Here is a 23097-nt window from a genome sequence, read left to right on the forward strand (position 1 = left end):
AGTTCAAAGCATATTTTAAAACTTCAGAAAAAAATCTTTGCAGGACAGTTAAAAGTAATACAGAAAACAATTATTTAATGAGAAACCCAATTCATACTAAAGCACTAAAGACACATTGTGGATTTTGCTTCCTTTTAGTGGCTATGGGTATATTTTTTTAAAAAAAATTAAGAACCTGGTTTAGAGGCTACAATGTCTTATTTGTATTCCAGGTCCCAGAAGCAAAGGAAAGGAAAGGGGAAAAACCTAACAATGGTAAAAACAGAAGTTTGGCCTTCATGAATCATAAACACTATGCACATGGATATTTTAGGTTGTTATGTTTCACAAAAAGCACAGTGTCAAAACAAAGAGCATTTATTAGGAGCCCAACTGTGACAAAGTGCAAACTTTTACCTTCATGAAGGTATTTGTGAGAAATACTCATGCACAAGTAAGCAACCACACATTAATGATACAGAAGAGCAGCCAAGAGCATATGTCTTACACAAAGGGCCCAGCTGCAATCTGGATAACACTGGGTTACATCGACCCATAGTCTGACATGCTATAGAGCTGCCTTATGTCTATTTGAAGATGTTATATGTCAGCAAAATAGCTGATATTTTTCAAGGACAGTGAGTGGAGGAGTGTGAACAGTCACAGTTATAAAAGCAGGTACCCATAAGATATTAAGTAGGGGCCCAGCTGTACCTCAAAGAGTAACAAAATTGTCTTTAAGGTGCTACTGAACTGTTACAGTTTAACAGGGCTACCTTTCTGGAAATCATTACCATAAGTCATGGGAGGCACATTATTATTTGAAGCACTGCTGTAGTGCAAAGGGTTAAGCTAGAGAGCTTTGATGCCTACCCATTTCATAAGTATGAAGGAACCCAAAGCTAAAGCCCCCCCCCCCCCCCCAAGGACCGATTAACTCCCCAACCCTTGGCAGAAGGATAAGAACGAGAAACACCACTGAGCTGGCTTTCGGGTGAAACAGCTGATGAAGGGAGCTTAGGCTGCAATAAATTCGGTGAGCCATTAAAGTGCCACGGCTGGTATCTTACCTAAACAGGCTCCAGTAACAAGCGCGGTGGCTGTCAGAGCTCCGGCGGAAGCACCATAGATGGTTTTGGCATTGGCGACCAGGAAAGGCGCATGCTCTTGGAGGCAGCTGGCGACCCCGATGTGATACACCCCCAAGAACCCGCAGCCCGCGAAAGAGATATTCCAGGTGGAGCCCAGGGGAAACATCACCTCCCCGCCGCCGCGCAAGCCCTTGGGGAGATCGGGGCACAGCCACAGAGCTCTACAGAGAAGCCCCTCCGCGCTTTTGTCCGCTTGCACGGCCGAAGCAAAGCTGAGGGGAGTCGGTAAAGTGAGGAGCGACTAAGTTTACGGGCCACAGGCAGCGCTCTTCCTTCCTCTGACTCGCGGCACAGAAGCGGCTTTCCAGAAATGCCCTTTCGCCGCGGCCGCCGTTTCCCTCGGCGTATTCCACCCCCTGGTTACTCAGCTCTTGCAGCAGCTGACCGGCAAAAAGCAGAAGAAAAGTATTATATTGAGTGCGTGCCCACACCGGGGAGGAGCTGCGGTTTGTCACCTTCCTCCCTGACGTCAGCAAAGCCGCCAGCTCCGACTAATGGCTGCTGTGCACAGGCGACACCGCCCCGTCGAAAGGCGGAGCCAGGAGCGCCTGCGGGGCGGGAAAAGGAGGAAGAGGGCACAGGGCGTCTTCTGTTTGCGCTCGCAAACAAACGCGAGGGGGGGGTCTCCCCCCCATCCCCATTTCCCAGAAAACTTAGGAGGGAGCGCAGTCCAAAACAGCATCCAGAAGAGATCGCGCACGGCTGTTGTGGGACGCGCATGTGGTCATGCCTTCCCCGGAGCTGTTGCTATTTGATGGTGGCATTCGACCCAGATAGGTTTGTTTTGAGCCAGGTATAAAGGCTGCAGTCCTAAAGACTTTCTTGTGAGTAAACCCTGGTGAATGACACAGAATTTATTCTGACTAGACCCTGATACGGATTGGGGACACGGAAAAATTCGGGGAAAGACCATGTTTTTAAATGTGGTTTCAAGATTTCGGGGATTTTACATCTCTGTCCTATAAAGGAAACCAAGTTGGAAGATTTCCTATTATTTTGGGGAGTTTATAAGAGTATGTATGCATGCTGCTAGGGACTATGTAGTAAACATATGGGGTTACTTGTGTAATATAACTAGTTTTGGGGGATTACTTTGGCAATGTGAACTCAGAATAATAGACTGATATGCAGCCTCATCTAGAATTTCTGCCAGGAGCAAGATTAGAGAATCTCTGTGTATTTAATATGTAAAAACACAGAGGATAGCAAATTAAATTAGCAAATTAATTAAAATTAGTAAGTAAAAACACAGAAGATAGCAAATTAAAGCACAAGGCAGGAAAGAGGAAAAATGCATTTTGTACCATGCAGAACTGGTGCAGCGAGATAACTGGGAAAAGTTGTAATCATTATGAATAAACCAAATGCATTTGATTTTTCTGCATCTTCTCCATATAAAGGAATATAGATTACATTTACTTTGGAGAAGACTCTTATCGATGCAAACAGGCTTACTTCTTAACTATACAGTGAATCTACTTAAAGCAGGATAGAGTGATAAATAAGGATAACAATCTTGTCCTGCTAAAAAGGGGATGTTAGAATCACTTCTAAATTCCACTTTCCCCCCACTAAGAGGTATGTAGGGTTTATAAAGGCTACCCTTAACCTGCCAACACAGACATGTGCTAGTTATGTTTTTATAGCTTACAGCAAGAGCTGGGAGCCTGGGTAACTGAAGAGAAGCAAATGGCCTGCTATATACTTCTCTTTAGCCTGAAGTTGGGCAGGGATGGGCTTGGAGCACACAGTTCCACAGTGCCCAGAATCCTTTATTCTGTTGCTGTTTTTCATTGGGAAAAGCAAAGAGTACTTCAGAGCACTTCCTGGCCACTGGACCACAAGCACATGCATGTAACCAGGAGAACCAGAGTTATGCAGCGATTAGGATTTTAAGAGACTGAAGTTTAGATCACTGCTCTACTACAAAGTTTGCTAGGTGACCTTGGACCAATCACTCCTCAGGTTTCTTGTGAGGATAAAATAGAGAAGGAAGGATCCCATGGAAAACTCTGAGCTCCTTAAGGGAAGGGCAGGATAAGGGTGAACTAGATAAGTCTCTGTGTTGCAAGATGTTACGAGACAAGAAGCAATGCCAATGTTTGTGTATAATATGTAAAACAGAGGATAGCAAATTAAAGTACAAGGCAGGAAAGAGGGATCATTGAAGGATGACTTCTAGACATTGCATGCCTTGAATTGAGAGTTGGCCTAGGACCAACATACTTGCGTTACTGCCTCTCCCCATATTATTATTTTATTGTTGGATTTTAACTCACCCTGAGTAATCCACCCTGAGCCCATTATGGGAAAGGGCAGAATATAAATCTACTAAATAAAATAAATAAATATTGCATGCTTGTCTCATTAGTTTCTGGCAGCTTAAAAAATGTGAAAGAAGTTTGGTCTAAACATCAGCACTAATGCCTTTACCTAGAACCAGCTAAAAATGGCAAAGTAACAAGCTAATGAGCTTCACAGTAGTTTTCACCAGGTTAAATGAAACAAGGAAGGAAGGTATTGGCTTGGATCTTGTGGACAAGATTCTCGGATGCAAGAGGTGGGGTAATTTTTACGTTTCCCTCGTATTGTGGCAGCCCTTCAGCTAGCTCCTCCTACTGGCAGCCCCTGTCCCTCAGGAACGGCATTCCAGGGGGTATTTTGGGCCTCAACGGAAGAAGGGAAACAAATAAATTGTGCTTCTGTGCACAAAACTTAGACAGGGCACAACTGATAGTTGATAAAGGGCATGGTGGAAGCGCTGCCTGCATTTTTTGCTTGGGCCCTGGACCAGAAAACCAACTTTGGCACAGAGTTGCCATGAAGTCCTGATTTAAAATTCAGCCCTTGACTGAGATTTTAAATCAAACTGCAAGTGAACAGTCTTACTGAAAGTTTGAAACATCCCACAATGTATGTTTTTAAAGTTTATCACTAAAATGATCAGCTGGAACTTTTACAAACATAACAGTCTAGGTTCACAGGTTTACCACTAAAAGACTGGAGACTGCTGGAGGTCACAAGAGCTCATTGCCTGGAGATTGGCCAATTGGCCATCTTCTGCTTGAGAAATGACATGACAAGCATTCGGATACTATGGCTCCCTTTCAGTGGTGTGGGACTCATATAGCAGCTGCAGATTTGTGCACCCTCATCCAGCCCTTCACACATTCCAAGTACTGATTCAAGGTGTCTTCTGCATCCCTAGCAGTAGATGGAAAAGAGGACAGAGCTGAGTATAATCAGTGTATGGATCTCCAGTTGGTTTCATATACGTGTTAAACAGCTTGGGAGACTAGGTAGAGCCTTGCAAATGTTCTGAAGGCCATGCAAGCACCCTCTTCTGACACCTGCCTGGCACAAGGTAGCAGAGCTATCATAAAATAGTTCTCTTCCAATATCATTCCAGCCAGAGGCCCAGGAGTAAGAAGAGCCCTGCTGCCAGCATCCTGTCTCACAAATATTGACCAATTAGTTACTCTGGAGGGCCAACAATGGGGCATAGAGGCTGAGACCTTCCTTGATGTTGCCTCTGGCATTGGTATTCAGGGGCTTTTCTCTGAACATGGATGTTCCCTTTAGTCACCATGGCTAGTAGACACCAGTAGACCTATACTCCAGAAATTGGTCTAATCCTCGATTAAAGCCATCTATTGCCCATAGCCATCACTACATCCTCTGGCAGCCTCACATGTTAATCATTAGCTGAGTAAATAACCCTTTCTTTTTGTCTTGATTGACTGATAGTGCCATGGTTGATCTCATCAAGATAGCACTGAAAGGTCCAGGAGAAAATGGAATTTGCTGCCTCATATTATGGGTAGTGGTTACTAGCACATACCCGAATGGAAAAGAATTGAAATTATTGATCCTAACCTGTTTATACTTGTCAGATTTAGGAAGAATAAATGATGCAGAATGTTCATTTTAGATTCTCTGTTTCCTTCACTGCCGGTTCTATTATCAAGAGCATTAAATCATATGCACATTTGTTAAGAATGGTTGTCCATTTGTTTTAAAATTCTTCATTGCCTACAAACATAGTTTGCCTCTTTTGGATACTAAGACCCCTAGGAATGTGGTCGGCATGACAATAGACTGTTAATGAAGTTGCCTGTGAGGCTAGCCTAATTTGTTTCTTTTGCATAAATTCCAATTGAGTCTAATCAGAAAGCCCTTCATATGAATAACCTTGTAATAAGGTACTGTAGAAAGTATTCTGTCTGTTTGCTTCCAAAAATATGAATCTACTCACAAGTAGCACCATAGCCTAAAAACAAGAGCACAATAAGTGGGGGTCACAGTATGATACAGTCCAGACCAAAAATAGAAACCATGTCAAAAATGCTATTTCCAAAAAATAGCAACGCTTTTTGGGTTTTACACAGAATAAGTCTTGATTAGACTATGGCATTTTTGGCACAGTTTCTATTTTTGGTCTGGACTGTATCATACCATGACCCCCCTTATTGTACTCAATAAATAAATGAAAACATTCTGACAATACCATGCTTTGTTCTGAAATGCCATTATTTCCTTAATTATTTGAATGAGACTGGAAGTGCAGTGCTGTAAGGGTTTTGAGATCTAGTCAGACACAATAGGATGTTTTGCATAAATAGGATGCATTTATTCCCCTTTTCCCCAACTGGTTACAATTAGATGGCTGGTTGAGGTGAAGTGAGTTAAAATAACAGGCTTGTACTTAATGGACCACTCCCTCTGGGCCATACATGATGGAAGATTTGACTTTAGCAAGGGGGCCAGGCCAGATGCTTGATGGATGCCCACTGCCTCAGCCAAAGGCCTGACAGAGCAGCTCTGGTTTTTTAGGTTATTTACTGTGTTGCTGATTTTATTTGGTTTTTATCTGTATTTATGTATTGTGTTGCACATCACCCTGAGCCCTGTCCATCAGGGAAGGTGGTTCAAAATTTAATTTCATAAATAAAATAAATGTAGGATTCAGCTAATTCTGAATTGCCATTAATTGGAACAGTAGATGTCACGTCACAAATTGCTTGTGAAACTCTCTTCAGTTTCAAAAGCTGTTTCCTACCAGGTGTGAAATATGGTTGTGTGAGAAACACAAGTCTGAGACCCTGGGTTTGTATGGAATTAGTTTAATTGTCTTCTGGATTGTTGCCATTGCTTTTTAAAATGGACGAGGGTCCATTGCAGAAGTTGCATTTGTTTTCAGCTGAGGGAGCTAGAGAATGCTTGCCAAAAAATTTCACTCTCAAGAAAAATTTCAGGAAACAAATAGTTCTAGTTATCTATTACTTCAATTAATTACCAGCAGCTCAAAGCTGCTTTTGTTCTTGCCTGATGCTCTCTCTCTTTCTATGTGTAATCCTATCCTATAGATATGAAATGCAAGCCATCTTTACCTCTCATTGGCCAGTGGAGAAGCTGCCTTTGCCCCCTATTGGCCTGTCCCACTGGCTTCCCCTTGCAGAGCAAAGCACCACCTTGAGTTGGGCAGCAGCAGAAGCTCTGGCAGCAGCTTCTCCATCCTGCCCAGCTCAGAGCCCAGCACCACAGCTCTATATGGTCCTCCCAGTGGGCTGCCAGGCCTTTCCTCACCAGCCACTGCCAGTAGCTCTTCATCCCCCCCACCAAAGGAAATCCTCTCAGGACCCTGCCCCACCTCTTAACTCCTCTGCACCCACCTGCGAGCCTCATCCCCCAACAGGCACCTACCTGTCAGGCCCCAGGCTACCTGTGTCTCCCACCCCACTGACACTTCCAGTGCCAGAGGAGGCGACTTCAGCAGAACCAGTGGCTCCCAGTGCTGGGAGGAGCAGAGGCACCACCAGCTCCCAGGCTTGGCTGCAGCACCAGCTTGTTACCCACCTCTTCAGGCAGGAGCAACAACAACTTGGCCCTGGCCAAGCATCTCCTGTCAGCTTGGTTGCCACACAAGGTCTGGTCCCCTGCCTGGCCAGATCCTGCCTCAGGTAGCAGCCTGGAAGGGAGGCAGGGAAAGGTCACCTCAAGCAGGGTGGGCCCAGGGAAGCCAGGCAGAGTGTCTGGACAGATCTGAGTTGGAATGCGTGGAAAGACAGCAAAGTGGAGGAGTGAATGTCTTCATGTGGGGTGGGTGGGAAGATAGGGTGGGGGGCACATGCCCACATTTTTTTTCTTGACCTCATTGTGTTTCGTCCAACAACAGGCCTTATTCCTAGTAATATATAATTGCACAGTGAATTGGACATGGACAGCATCTCGGGAGCTGTTGGGCCAGAGCGAGTTCAGCTGGGTTCGTGCCTTGCAGCTCTCAAATATCTGACATCTAGTCTTTGTGGCTCTTAGGTTAAGCAAGTGTGGCCACCTCTGTGTTATAGATTACCATCTATTTAATTATTTGATGCTGTAGGTTTTAATAATTTACTGCGTTTTATACCTTATTTATGCTAATAATTTATGTTTATATTTGTTGTATCTTGCTCTGAGCCTGCTGTGCAGGGAGACCAGGCTAGAAGTCAAATAAAACAAGTAAATTGTAAATGGCTGCTTTCTTGCAATAAGGACTTCTTACTTATATGTGCTCTGACAAACTCAATTGAGATGTAATCTAAACAGTAGGGAAGAGCTCTCTCTCTCTTTTGTTCATTTTCCCACCTTTTCCTTAGGAGTGAAGCCAAGCAAACATTTTACCATTCCTTGATTAAAATTTGATGCTGTGATGTTGGGAAATTTCCAGGCCCCACCGGAAGATTGGAAAGCTAATCAGGACTTAAGGTCATATGCTGATGATTCTTCCCTTTTCTTAAATTTTTGTACATCCAGCTTAATGAAGAGCTCTGGTGAACTTAAAAGCTTGCACTTGTATGATTTGGTTAGTGCTAACAAAAGATAAAGAGCCCCATGGTGCAGTGGTAAAGCTGCAGTACAGCAGTTGGAGCCCTCTACTCACGACCTAAGTTCGATACCAGCGGAAGCTGGTTCAGATAGCCAGCTCTAGGTTCATTCAGCCTTCCATCCTTCCGAGGCCGGTAAAGTGAGTACCCAGCTTGCTGGGGGGAAAGTGTAGATGACTGGGGAAGGCAATGGCAAACCACGCTGTAAAAGAGTCTGCTGTGAAAACGTGAAAGCAACGTCACCCCAGTCGAAAACGACTGGTGCTTGCGCAAAATATATTATGTAGATTGCATTATGTGTCTAACAATCTTTAGTAAATATTTGGATCTCTTGCTGCTCGCTATGTTGTTTTAACAACAAAATAGTGGAGTAATTGTGATTTTTGTCCCATGCACTTAATATACAAAAGAATAGTAATTTATCAAATTACACAGAAAAAATATATACATGGAATCAGAGTCAGGAGGGATCTTCAGGGTCATCTAGTCCAATCCCCTGCACAATGTAGGAAATTTACAAATACTTTCCCACCCCACCTCCAGTGACTCTACTCCATGCCCTGAAGAATGGCAAAAAAACCTCAGTTTGGCCAGGGGAAAATTACTTCCTGACCTCAAAGTGGCAACCAGCATTTCTCTGGGTATGCAAGGGCCATGAGAACAAAGCACTGGTGCAACCCTTCCTCTCATGATCTGCCTAAGTTCACAGAATCAGCATTGCTGCCAGATAGTCTTCTAGCCTGCTTAAAAATGAGATATACCTTCCAACACACTTTCCAATGTCCTTAGCTGTGAAGTAAAGAGAAAGGAAAGGGCATGTCCTCCCCAGATTAACTCCAGCTGTCAGTTCAAAGAATTTCTGAAATATTGTGTTGAGTGGTTATATGTTTGCCTCTCCAGTGTTTATGGGTGGAATATCTAGAACTAAATGGTAGAGCTGTGTAACAAGTTTTTTTTAATGTATTTTGAAAGTATGTCTCAAAAGTACGTTAATTGAAGGAAACAAACATTCATTGCTGACTTGATGCATCTGAAGAGTTTGGCTAAGAATTTTCTTAACTGTTTAAAAACATGCTCCAAACATGTACGTTACATAACATACAGGGTAGGCAGCTCTTGTGCTGCATGGTGTCTAAGGAGTCCATAGTTCATTATATGTTTGCCTTTACTGTTTGACCAAAGTACTTGCTGTTCCTCTTTGCGTTTGTGCTCATGTAGAGCTGTCATCTTTTCCCCCAGGGGGCAGGATTTTGTGACCACCACATTCATTATCTCCTACATTATTAAACCCTCTCGTCAAACCAATTATGTAGGTTTCTGTAGTAGCTGGAAGTCAGAAGAGCCTTAACAACAAACTGGTTCAGTAAGTCAGATATGTGGGATAAGAATAACATTACTGTACTTTGTTAAATTGCTTCCCTGTTAGGGGAAAGCATTTTAAAGACCAGTGTGTTTGCTTGCATGATTCTGTGGTAAACTTTCCACAGGACTGCTAAACAAGTTTATCTTCACCTCCCTGTTCCACAGCAGCAGGTTACTTCCAGATTTAAGATATATTAGGTGAATCCAGGATAAGAGAGAAGTGTAACAATTTTTACTCAGATGTTGCTACAATCCAATACAAGTTAAGGCTAGCGTGTTTAAAGTTCCAGAAGCATCTTTGGATAAAGAAAACCAGGCCCTGACCTGGATAGCCCAGGCAAGCTCAATCTCAGAAGCTAAACCAGGTTGACTTTGGGAAATACTTGGATGGGAGACTGCCTTGGAATATCAGGAATTGGTATGGCAGGGGCAGGCTTTATTCAGCCACCTTCCTGAAAATCGGGTCACCATCCAGTCTGTTAAAGACACATATCCATTGTACGAATTCACTGCCCTCAGAATAACTGATGCACAACACGCTGAAATGCAGCTTTACGAAGCTGATGGTTTCACCAAAGGGCTCCATTTTTGTGTTCTCTATTTTTCTGTTAGAGCCACTTTGTTAAAATGCTCAAGCTACTTAGAGCAAGTTACAGTATTTTTCTTGTACAGCAATCAATTGTAAATATCACTTATGAGATTGTACAAGGATTGCACTTCAGAAATAGGGTCATGAAGTAGACATACAAGCAACAGTGCTCATTAAACATTTTGGAAGATAGATTAAGTCGGACTGTGTTAAGAGATGGCTCAGTATTACATGTTAGACTGACAGAAGGGCTATTTGTAGTTTTCAAACATGCACTAAAAGCATGAATATGACTTGTTTTATCATAATTTATTGGTTTAAACATGAGCCACTTGGAGCACATCTTCAACTAGATGAATTGTAAAGGTGAAAAATTCCGATTCCCCCCCCCCAACACTTGTTAGTAAACAGGTACTCTTGCTCCTTATCAGTCAACAAAGAAGCAGACAATTCTCTCATTCAGTGAAGTTTCTGGATTTGGCAGCTATATGGAGGCACTGAGGGACAATACATATAAATGTTTGAATAATGCTGATTTCCCTAATATCAAAATAACGACAGGCTGGAACAGGGATGGCCAAACTGTGGCTCTTTTACATCCCCACCACCCCATTGGTCGACTTGGAGGATGCTTTCTTTCCACCTCTTCCATCTATTTGCCCTCCTACCTTATGGCTCTCAAACATCTGACGTTATTCTATGTGGGGCTTTTACATTAAGCAAGTTTGGCCACCCCTGGGCTAGAATAAGCCTCCCATGACATAGTTAAGCCAGCAAATTTTAATAAAGAAGTGGTAAAAGGTTTTATAGTTTCACTCATACCTAAAATTGTTTGCAGAATTGCACTTTAATCTCTTTGGGCTTTTGTATATAAATGGCTTTGGCTAAAAGCTACTCACAAGTCATGAAATATTGTGATTAGTTCATAACTCTTTCCCATCTCATGCTTTGCTCTTCCTTTGCAACATCAGTGTATATGTTTAATGACAATAAAGCCATGACAAGGTTACAGCAGAGGCTGACCATCTGCAAGGGGATCTGATTTTATGCAGGCCATAGCCCACTGTCTTGAATGGTTAAAACCGTTACGAAAAATTTAGAATTTAGCTATAACTGTGTTGAGAAATAATTTCAGTACAGCAGCTGTGCGTCTGCTGCAGACAAGTTAAACAAGAGGCCAGTCCACTTAAAAAAACATTTATTTCAACATAACCTTGCATGAGTGAGCTCTGACTCAAGGAAGCTTGTGCTGGAATAAATTCTGCTGATGTTTAAGGTGATACTGGACTCCCAGTTAATGGTGTCAAAAAATGAAGCTGTTAAGTTAAATTTAGATTTCTCTTCCATGGAAGTATTTTTGTTTCCATACATAACTGAACTCTGCTGTTAGCTGCCATTTATGAAGCAATGCCAGTGAATTCGGAACGTTTTATGTAGAAGGAAGCAACGAAGCTAGTGCCTAGTACGGGTCACAGCAGGGCAAAAATCTTTCAACCAAGATTTATTAAAGAATGACGCTTAATAAAATTTTAGTCAAACAATCCAAATCCCATATCATCATCTGATTCTTCAGACTCTTCTTTCTTTTCTTCTTTCTTCTCCTCAGCTGCAAATTCAAATATATTTAGACAGTTAGGGACAACTTTCAAATAAACTAATTTCATTCCATTTATCACACTTACACAAATATCATGATTTAGACAAGAACCAAACAAAGTCTAATGGAGTACACTTCAGCCCACCATGCTGCATTAGACTCAAGTGTATGCCAGACAGTCAATATCTGGTGTGTTTTGTAAGCCTATACTGCGCCAGTATTATCTAAATAAACCAAGACCACCAAACAAAACAGAAGACTGGCTTGGTGTCAAACATCCACAAAAAATAAATAAATGGATTGTCAAAATTTAAGAGAATGTATATATTTGAAGGCTGAAGCAGAATTTTCCTTTTAGCAATAGCCTCTGTTGAACAAATTGCTCCAGAGATTACCACCGATGAACTTTCTGTACAGGCATTCAGAATGCAAAGGGATAAAATCACTTGAAGTAACTTCAGTTCAAATTTTATTGAATGCTGAGTCACACATACCATGGAAATATCAAATTTCTATGAAAGGTGAGCTCTGAACACAAAAAAATCAAAGCGGCAATCAATATTACACTTACCAGCAGCAGGTGCAGCACCTGCAGCAGGAGCAGCAGAGCCTCCAGCGGAGACTGCTACAGATCCACCCACCGGCATGCTAGCAAGTTTGCTGTTACCTAAAGGAGATGAAGAAGGAAATGTTGATACAGCCAGTCCTGGGAAAACCAGACTAACAGTGCCGAGCTATGCAAGGTCCCTTAGTCTTGAGTTCAGTGAAATCAATGGACATACATGAAAGCAATCTGGCACAGAGTTGTGAAAGACATCCACAATGAATGAGTTCCTTCTTACACAGGTCATCCTGAAGAATTAACACTTGTTCAACAACCCCCCCCCCCCCCAAATTCCCCATCACCAAAAAATGAAAGGCTCTACTCCTTCCACAATCTCATTCCACATTCCAATCTTCACCCTGCTCTTGATTTTTGACCAGAAAAAGAAGAAACTGATGCACTGTGACAGGCATGAAAACAGGTCAAATAGTACTCAGTAATCACCTGGCACATGAGTATCTAGTTGATCTCTAACGGTGGGAGGGACGGTGGCTCAGTGGTCATATATATAACTATCAGGCATCCTGGGCTCCCAATCAAACTCTCAACCACCCAAATGAATTTTTAATTCCAGAAATCAATTTGTAGTGACAAACTCCTACCAGGTACCATAAAAGAATTCATTTATTTGATCAGTCCAATTTCATCTTATAGGCCATGCTGGTGATTTCTGGCTGCATGTAGAACATGTATTAAGAGTACCTGGCATGCTATGAATGAATGTGGGTGGCTGGGAGACGAGAGATAGAGAACAATATGAAATAAGGAAACTTCTTAAAATCAGAAGCACAGCTCTGCTGGGAGAAGCCTATTTCCTATCACACTACTGTGCATTACATCTATGTACAAAGTTATCTCAATATATCAACCAATAACATTTGCTTGGGGATTGTAGTGTCACAATTTGTTTTTATACCTCTGAGATGTAAAGTCATTTCCATCAGCACTGTGATGCCAAAGTAAGCAACAGCTGGAACTGTATGATGCATAGGGCCTTGGAGATTTAGACTTGCTACTGATTAATGCCTACAATTTCAAGGAAATTTGCAATATTTCCCTTGTGAGCCCCAAGATTCCCCTTAGCTTTCACAAACAAGCCAAAGGGGGCAAAATGCCTGTTCTTTGTTTCTGAGAATATTCTGAATTGGTTCTAAAACATGTTTACTTTTCTGGCCACAGAAACACCATGTGACTGCTTATATATCTATTCCAAGAAAGGGCATATATTTAATTTCTTGGCTGATATTATCACTTATATGCACTGACACTTATTTTGAACCCTCAATTTAGGACTTACTGGCTCTATCGCAGTACCAGTCTTCCTGCAGATTTACTGACTGAATTAATCCCTTACAGTGGCAACAGAAAGTGTCAGCACAGACAACTCTTTCCTACCATCCTTCTCCCCCCAACAGCTGCCAATCATCATCAAAAAAGGCAAATACAAGAGTTGAGGAGCATACAAAATAGGTGACTCCTGGGAAAAGGAAATGGCTAAATCACTTTTTGCATTTTGTATCAGTAGAGACTCTACTACCAGCAATGGAAGGCTTCTCGCATCAGCAAAAAGAAGCAAAAGAACCAACTATCATCAGAACTCAAATTTCTCACTAATATTGTTGATAACTATTCAGCAGCATCAGCTATTTACATGACACTTTGTACTACAAGCTAGAGAGCCAACTCCCTGCTTTGAGGAACATTCAGTTTAAATTTTACCACTGGAAGAAGAAAGGAGAGGGAAAACTGCAACAATGTTAGTTTTCCTTATTTAAATTTTTTTTCTTATTGCCACGGAGATAAATCACTCTGTAGACACAGTTATCTGGGCATAATGTACTAGATCAGGGGTGGTCAACAGTAGCTCTCCAGATGTTTTTTGTCTACAACTCCCATCAGCCCCAACCATTGGCCATGCTGGCTGGGGCTGATGGGAGTTGTAGGCAAAAAACATCTGGCGAGCTACCGTTGGCCACCCCCGTACTAGATAATGAACTAAGGCCTGATATATTTGATTGATAATATTACCCCTTCGCCAGGACAATGGAGAACCAGGCGTGTCTCACCTCCTGACAAAGAATTGGAGGTGTCCAGTTTGGAAATGTCAGCAGCTGGAACACAACCTGGAAGACTGGAGTAACCAAGAAGCCTCAGGTTGTAGTGCTTATATTGTCAGCCTCTTAAGGGCATGAAGAAATCAGAAAGGTCATCTTTTCACAGATTTCCACAAGAAAAGCTCTTTGTGGAAAAAGATAACTGAACAGAAAAAATAAGTGCTAAGTGACATTCATATCATAATGCCCCTGTATAAATCGATGGTGCGGTCTCATTTGGAGTACTGTGTGCAGTTCTGGTCGCCGCACCTCAAAAAGGATATTATAGCATTGGAGAAAGTCCAGAAAAGGGCAACTAGAATGATTAAAGGGCTGGAGCACTTTCCCTATGAAGAAAGGTTGAAACGCTTGGGACCCTTTAGCTCGGAGAAACGTCGACTGCGGGGTGACATGATAGAGGTTTACAAGATAATGCATGGGATGGAGAAAGTAGAGAAAGAAGTACTTTTCTCCCTTTCTCACAATACAAGAACTCGTGGGCATTCGATTAAATTACTGAGCAGACAGGTTAAAACAGATAAAAGGAAGTACTTCTTCACCCAAAGGGTGATTAACATGTGCAATTCACTGCCACAAGAGGTGGTGGCGGCCACAAGTATAGCCACTTTCAAGAGGGGTTTAGATAAAAATATGGAGCACAGGTCCATCAGTGGCTATTAGCCACAGTGTGTATATATAAAAATTTTTGCCACTGTGTGACACAGAGTGTTGGACTGGATGGGCCGTTGGCCTGATCCAACATGGCTTCTCTTATGTTCTTATTCATATATTTATTATTCATTTCCAAAAGAATTCTGGTAAACTAGGAGTTATGAAGAAGCGTAGGAGCACTGGGGATCCTGAAATGCAGTTGCTAACTTACCTATGTTAAAGTTCAGGGCAGTTGCAGAGATCTGTGTAACTCAGAAGTTTGTCAACTATCAAACGTCAATTGCTAAAACATGCACAAAGCAGTATTATTTCTAATAAATGATGACTTGAACATTACACAATTTATCCAAGTGTCAAATGCTATGCACTGTCTGTATCTAACCCTGACCAAGCAGGATATGATTGTCAAAGTATCAACCTAACAGAATATAATCAAACTCATTGCTTAAAGTGTGCAACTATGTAGCTTTAGAAAAAGGAATCCTTCAGTGCAATCACAAAAAAAGAATTTCTAAATCAACACTTGGTTGAAAAGTTTACAAACACAAAGGTAAAACGGCACAGAACCAGAAATTTTATTTTTGTGTTGATTTATATCCTGCCCTTCCTGTGAAGCAGGCTCAGTGAGGGCTCCATCAGAGGTTAAACAATTAAAGACAAGATTAAAACTGCAATATTAAAGAGCTAAAAATACAAGCTTAAAAACTCTGCCTCAATAGAGGTCCATCAGGTCCCAAGATTGCCAGAGGGAAGGAAGGCCTAACAGAGGCTGACATCCACCACCTCAACAGACGGTTCTGTTTTGCAGGCCCTGCAGAAGTGCAGCAGGTCCCACAGGACTCTCATCTCAAAGGGGAGCTAATTCCACCAGGCAGGGGCTGGAGCTCCTTCTGCCTTGTCTTTGCTGGGTTCAGGTGGAAGCCCTTCTGGGATTGCAAAGCTGCAAGGGAAACCTAGAATGGATTTCCCATTAAGGTCTCTGCACTCAGATAGACTGGACTTTCTGGGCTCAGAGACCTTAATGGGAAATCCATTCTGTGTTTTGTTTTGAACACTGTGCTACAATGTGTTTCAATGGAACGGTTCTAAAGCAGTTTCATTTTTGCAGCATTTATGGCTAGTTGAAGCTCCTTGCAAATTAAGGGCTGATGCTGAGTGGACCTGAGAACTGGTGCCTAGTGAGTACTCTAACCTGGGAACCCATAGCCAAAGGGACACTGAAGAGCCATTGTTAATTTGAGTAGACCTTTTTTTGGGGGGGGGGGGAGAAGCGTGCAATGCCCAGCCATTTAATGTTTTCCTAAACTCAGAGCACTTTTAGTTTTTGCTGTGATCCTTGTGCTTTTTCTTGGTTTTAACATTTTAAAAATTGCATTGCCAAATCGCAGTATTCCCCCATCTTCCTATTTTAAACTAAATATCAAGCATATTTGTAGATTAAGTTTTTAAATTTTTTTAATAGTGTTTATCTGTATCCTCTATAAAGTTTATATCTCTGCTACCTATCATTACATTTTATGACACGCATGGCTCAGCCCCACAAAGTCCCATTTGTGTCAAATCCGGCCCTCATAACAAGTGAGTTCAACACTCTTGCCTTAGTGAAATTCCTGGCCCTGTCATGCCAAGTCTTACCAATACCTTTTAGTCAGACAAGTCTCTATAATCTTCTGCTCATGTTTTATGGACTGATGCTAAGTCTTTCACCCAACTGAAAGATAACATCAGTCTCACATAACTTGTGAGAATTTACAAATTCTGACTAGATCCAAGTACACTAAGAAATTGAGAATTTTAATAAAATATGCTTAACATTTATTGTATTGATGCTATGGTAAAGCATCTTAGTTCTCCCTCGTCTGAAGGAGATTTGAACCAAAACCTTAAAGAACTTCCATGATTCACAATTTGATTTTATTTATGTAATTCCTATTTGATACAAAATGCTGATATAGTATAGGCAGGAACATATGTACCAATCTTTTAGAATGATCTAACAAAAGATGGAAAATCTGCCCCTTCTGTGAGATAGATTCAGAAGCTACAGAAAGCTAATTTGTCTCAATGTCTTTTTGTATTGTGCTTGTTATTTTTTTGGAGCGATAAAGAATGCAATAGGGGGTGGCCAATGCAGTAATGATTCTAGTGTTTTGTTTCTGTCATACACAGAAGTAGGCTGAAGTTATTCAACTGTACAAATTCAAGATTTTTTTCTCATGTTGCTAATTATTATTTCACGTTACTATGGATTCAGGGAAAAGAAACTGGGGAATTGACCCAAATAAAAGGTCACCAAGGAATTACTGATAATTTAGTGGATCTGCTTTCAGTGGAGTACAAAAACCAGATTATTAGGCGACAAAAGAAGAGTCTGAAGAGAATGTTCAAGCAGTGGAAGAAATCAGCACGGCCCAGAGATATGTAGACAAAAAATGGAACCTAATGTCACAAAAACAGTAGCATATTTCAAACCAGCTCAAAAAAATTGAGGGAAACCTTTAAATACGGTACCTAAATGTTAAGTATTAGCCATGGTGAGGTAGAAAGGGAGGTGGGAGTGGATTTATAGGCCCAAGAAGACAGGTGGGCATTTCATCAAGTGGGAATATATAAAAGGTATTGGGAGCAAAAAGGCCACAACAGCATCAGTTTTATCAAGGAAGCAAGAGTCTGCACAAAAAATGAAGGAGGCAATAGAGCATCACTCACAGAAAATACACAAAAGCCTGCTGAAGCAGGTGTAGACCAGGGTGGTATAGTAATATTGCTTCAATAGGAGCGCTGCTAATATGCCCATTAAACATTTCATGTTTTTAAAACTTAAGTGACTTCCATTTCACATGACTATGTTGAGAACCTCCTCCTTATGAAGACACACAACAAATGCCCATTTAAGAGGTTTTCCCAATTTAATGTGGTCCACCAGCGAAACCCAGCAGGTACCTGCATCATCCTGTGGGGATTAGGATGGACCCATTACATTTCAGGCACAATGTACTACTACTGTTATGCGTATATATTAATTACATAACATGTTCTGAATGGCCACAGTGAGTAAAGATTGGCCTCCTGACAATTTCCACATAGCAAGATCTTGAAAGTTGGGCCTGCAGTACAGTAGTCATGCAACTGCACCTCTAAACATTTACCTTACTATGTTATCACAAGACAAGATGCATGGCAATCTGGTGATATGATGGCTGAGCAAGGAAAACTATTCTTTGGACTATGATAATCTCGCATCTTCAGAAATTCACGTTGCTGCAAAATGGTTCTAAAACTAAGGATTCCATATTGGACAGATACAAAAGGCTGGAGAGAAAGCACATAAACTAGGTTTCTTTTCAGCTCTTCCACTTCAGTGCTGAAGTCACTACAGTCAGATCATCTTGCTGATATAACTCACCTTGGGCAATGACATCTTCAATGTTTTTCCCGTTCAGCTCATTAATTACCTATAGGAAGCAAACTGAAAATATTAGAGAAATGTTCTAAGAATATGGAACTAGCTCAATATTCCATTCCCTCAATGCAACTGGATTTAGTAGACTTATAGCTGATCAATGGAAGCAAATATAGAACTGACACAAATTACAGAATATGCCTCTATAAAGATTGAATAAAATAAAGGCAGATTATAACAATTTTAAAATGACACAATAAGTAGAAATCTGCTGACCCAGAGGGCTCACAACTTAATCTTTTAATTATTCACAACATTTCTGTGCCACCTTTCCACCACAACAGGGTTCCCAAGACAGTGAACATTAAAATAGTTTACATTAAAACAACATACAGAGCACGCTGCAGTAATCTAACCTAGATGATACCAAGGCATGCCCCATAGTTCTAACATCTTCTCCCCAGGAAGGGCCACAGCTGGTTCACCAGCCCAAACAGTTGCTGCCACGTGCTTATCCAAGAAGAGACCCAAGTCCTGGAGCACCCCCAAGAAATGAACCTGCTCCTTTAGGAAAAGTGCACTTCATCCAGAACAAGTGATATCTCATTTCCTGTGTCAAACCATCCCCCTACCAAATAGCATCAGGATTAAGTTTCAGGATGTGGTGGAGGTTTTGTTTGTATTTTTATATGTTCATGTGTGAGTTTGTGAAGCTGGAAGTCATGATAACCTTTGGTGATTGACCCCTACTGGGGGCCAGGATGATATTCAGGGAGGTAGCTGAATGAAGACTGCCCCTACCTCCCAACTCCTGTTATTCCAAGGAGGTCTCCCATCCAAGTACTTGCCAGGGTCAACCCTGCTTAGCTCCCGAGATCAGGCTTGCCTGGGCGATCCAGGTCAGGGTTAAATTTCGGTTTAAATTTCCACAATAATTGTGTTTTTTTGCTGTTAGCCTAAGTAACTCCACACACCCCAAGCATAAGGTACCTTCATTCCTGCTGACAGCAACATTTTTTGGCACACATGGTCTGGCCCAACAAAGTCCTATATATGTCAGATCCAGCCCTAGTAACAAACGAGTTTGACACCCCTGTGGTAGAGATCTTAAATCAGTGCCTGGCTATTATGGTAAAATGGCTGGAACCAAACAAACTGAAAGTGAATCCAGACAAGACAGAAGTGATACTGGTTGGAAAGGTGGAAATCTTGAAGGATAACGTGCTTCCCACTTGTGTGTGTGGGGGGGGGGAGGGTTCTGCTTGTTTAGCAACCTAGGGATTATATTGGATCCAGCACTGCTATTGGAGAAAGTTAATGCGGCTGCAAAAAACAAACCAACCTTTCCTCCAACTCTCTCTAGACTGGAAGTTAGCCACCAACCTTGACATGGCCAATCTGGTCACCTGGATCCACCTCATAGGAACATTTAGACTTGACTATTGTAATGCACTCTACATAGGTCTTCCCTTGAAGTCAAAGTCTAGTTGGTGTAGAATGCCACAGTTCAGTTATTTTTGGGCGCTAGACAGAGCATGCTCATTGCTCCCATTCTGCAGTCACACCATCAGCTGTACATCAGTTACTAGACTAAATTCAAGGTATCACATAGAAAGCCCTTCACATGAGCACAGGAGAAGCTGCCTTATACTGAATCAGATCATTGGTCCATCAAGGTCAGATTTCTCTACTCAGACCAGCAGTGGTTCTCCTAGATCTCAGGTGGAGGTCTTTCATTTACTACCTTAACCTTTTAACTAGAGATGCCAGGGTTCAGCATAGGACTTCCAGTATGCCAAGCAGATGCTCTACAAATAAAGCCATGGCTCCTCCACTCATATCTGCAGAACAAAGCCCAGGTGGCAGAGCAGCTGAAAAAAACACTTCCTCCACCATGACTCTCCACGCCAGGCACCAACCAGGGCATTGGAAAGTTAGCCGAGTAGGCAGATGAGAGATGCGGTGGATCAGTGTGCCTGCACCAGGGGAGAAGTTATGTGACCCAGCCACCATGGGTCACATGATGCCAGATACACTGCAGAGAGGCCTGCCTGCCTGATCCTCCTGCTCAGCTCACTGCCCTGGCACCTGGAGAAAGAGAGCTAGCCAGAATGCACCCTCTGCTGTGACCAGCTAATGTTCTCCTTCTTCACCTGCTTAAATTAAACGGTTTAATTGGATTACTAATTACATCACTGGTTATCAGATTAGAAACTATTCTAATTAGTGATTTAATTAAGTTCCCTGTTCCTGCCCCACTACCCCAAAATTTCTGGCTATGGGGCAGATTTAGGGGATGTCCCATCCTGTTCACTGTAGCTGAATTTGACACAGTGGTGTAATCTACCTTGAGTCTCAGTGAAAAAGGCAGACTGTAAATAACAAATAAAAATATAGCAGACTGCTTACATGTTTTCATTACTAGTCAGCCTTCTAACGTCCTGCATACAAACTGAAAAGCTACTATTAAATCCAATTTTGCGCTTTATTCACTGCAGCTGTGCAAACATTATCTGAACTAAGCTGGTGGCACTGTAGAACAAGAGAAGAGTTGGCAAGTTATGTACTTTTGGGACCGTTGTAAAAAGGTGACTATCACCAAGGTAACTTAAAAAACCCAAAACACAATTATATATGTTTCACTGGCTCACTAAACTGAAATCAGAAAGCTGACTAATAATTAATATGCAAACAATTCAATGTTTACAATAATCTGTATCCAAATATCTAGAAAGTCTTTTTTTTGTACATAGCTATTACTTAAATGGAGTAAAAGTCTAAAAAGCTGATCTTTCTTACAGCGGTAAGGTGAAAAAGCATTCCAAGTATTATTCCTTTTTCTGAATGATAAAGTTATATTTACAGTTAAAGCAAAAAAGAACAGCTTTTACTTTATACATTTATCTTTCTCACCTTGTTCATGCGTTCATCATCTGTTTCAATGCCTACGCTGTCAAGAATCTTTTTCAAATCTTTTGAACTTGGAGAATCATTGCCTCCAAGAACAGCAAGAAGGTATGCTGCAATGTAACGCATTCTGAGAGGAAAAAAGGGAAATTTTAATATATATTTCTTTACATATACTTAAAATTAAATTTTAAATTTTCTTTCTCTGACACTGTGTAAAATAAGATCAACCATATTATTTAATCTTCTCAAGGCATATACAGGATTACGGATACATTTATAGTTAAGAAATATTCCAAAAATATCCTGTTATGAGTGCTTCAATTGATTAAGCCCTATATTTTAAGTTCACAGCGAAAGCCTCCAGAGGAAAAGAGAAGCGAAATTCATCTTGCTGAGGTATAATAAATGGGATATACTCTTTGAAAAGTCACTAGCTTCCAGATCTTGATTTTTAATCGTTTAGCTGATACCCAAGTAAAGCCTCAAAAAGGCTATATAGGTAGATATACATATACACACATACTTTTGTTGTTACAGAATCCACCAAATCTAACTGTATGTTAACTAATACAGCAATCTTACACACGCACCTGCAGTTTAATATTTTATGTCATTTTTACATTTCAATTAGTATTAAGTCGATTCTTCTTTGAATTTACTGCCTTAGTGCAACCAGAAAATAACCCCCCCCCCCGCGGGGGAGGTCTTATTCTAAAACCCAACTAAGACAACCCCACATGACACTGTTTAATCTTCGCCACCCCATTCCCGACACACCGCAAGACAATACACATATGATTGTACGGGGGGGGGGGGGGCAATAACTCATTTCTTAAGCTTATTTTTAATCAGATGAGATGCTCCATCTTTCATACGGACTAGAGCTCGGGAATGCTTCCCACCGCCGCCCTTTGGCCCTACACCTTAGTCCTTCAAAAAACTTTCAAATCTTTTCCCCAGTAAAGTCCCGAAGTCTAAACTTTCACTCGGCCTCCGCTCCTTTCCTTCACAGCCCCATCGTGGTTAAGGCCTCTTCTTTTCCCTACGAAGCCTTCCACGCGACGGACGCCTCAATAGGCACATGGCCGCCATGTCCCCCCTCCACCCAACATGGCATCACTTAGCCGCACCCTCCAGAAGGAAAACTCGCGCGACAAAGTCTTAAACGACGAAAAGAAAAAAAAACCGCGCGCTTTTTAGGAGCACCCTTTACAACCAGGAGAGAAAACGAGCCGAACAAACTAACTTGAACGGGTTTGTGGGGAATCGCCTCACTGCCGTGCCCTCTCCACAGCAGCCTCAGCGCAAAAAGGAAGAGGAGGAGCTTACAGCGTGGATTCTTCCCTGAAGGCTCTAAGAATCAGCGTTGCCATTGGGCATGAAAGACAACCAATCAGAAGTCGGATTGTTCAAAGTTGGGAGAAGGGCCTTTATGCTTACCGTATTTCGCATAAGAGGCAGAAAGTATTCCAACGAGAGTCATGTTTGTCGTTTGAATTTTTGTTATATAGTGACGTACTTATGTGAGTTCAGTTTAGATTTTTGTAGCTCTTTTCTCATATTGAAGGTGGCAGGGGTGGATTTTAAGCTTCTCTTAGTTCGGTACATTAGCACCAGAATCGTATCTGCATCACAAACGCGATTTTTTTCTTTGCCTCCTAGACTTTTATTTCAGGTGGCTGTAATTTTCTAAAGCCATAACTGTTTACTGGGAAATTAGGGCCGCGGTTCTAAACCATAGAACACGTCCCACTATCGTTGTTTCTCAGTAAAGGTGTTTAGAATTGCGCTGTAAAATTATGATGTTGTGCAAGTGTACTCAGAAACGTCCCATAAAGTTCAGTGGAACTTACTTAAGTAAAAATGGTGTCCTG

At 41.7% G+C, this 23097-nt stretch overlaps 2 protein-coding genes across 3 annotated transcripts in view; both read right to left on the bottom strand.

The window, feature by feature from the left end:
• Nucleotides 1-1604, bottom strand: part of PNPLA2 (patatin like phospholipase domain containing 2) — a 52561-nt gene extending 50957 nt beyond the window's left edge. For both annotated transcript variants that reach the window (XM_060261989.1, XM_060261990.1), the window contains exon 1: nt 1050-1604. In XM_060261989.1, coding sequence (XP_060117972.1) covers nt 1050-1236 — 187 coding nt within the window. In that variant the 5' untranslated portion in view covers nt 1237-1604. The remainder of the gene's footprint in view (nt 1-1049) is intronic.
• A 9826-nt stretch (nt 1605-11430) lies between these two features.
• On the bottom strand, nt 11431-21361 carry RPLP2 (ribosomal protein lateral stalk subunit P2). Its single transcript, XM_060262885.1, has 4 exons — nt 21227-21361; nt 18317-18365; nt 12113-12208; nt 11431-11550 (listed from the first exon to the last, which is right to left on the bottom strand). The coding sequence occupies exons 1-4, from the start codon at nt 21347-21349 to the stop codon at nt 11474-11476; spliced, it is 345 nt and encodes a 114-aa protein (XP_060118868.1). The 5' UTR covers nt 21350-21361; the 3' UTR covers nt 11431-11473.
• Between the last annotated feature and the right edge of the window lie 1736 nt (nt 21362-23097).

Source organism: Heteronotia binoei, chromosome 21 (genome assembly GCF_032191835.1).
Source record: "Heteronotia binoei isolate CCM8104 ecotype False Entrance Well chromosome 21, APGP_CSIRO_Hbin_v1, whole genome shotgun sequence".
Classification (NCBI taxonomy): Eukaryota; Metazoa; Chordata; class Lepidosauria; order Squamata; family Gekkonidae; genus Heteronotia; species Heteronotia binoei.

Excerpts from the sequence above, each read along its gene's own strand:
- RPLP2 (XM_060262885.1), bottom strand. The coding sequence starts at position 21,349 with ATGCGTTACATTGCAGCATACCTTCTTGCTGTTCTTGGAGGCAATGAT. Across the intron at positions 12,209-18,316 it reads TGAAGATGTCATTGCCCAAG|GTAACAGCAAACTTGCTAGC; the intron begins GTGAGTTATATC and ends CATCTCCTTTAG. Across the intron at positions 11,551-12,112 it reads AGGTGCTGCACCTGCTGCTG|CTGAGGAGAAGAAAGAAGAA; the intron begins GTAAGTGTAATA and ends TTGAATTTGCAG.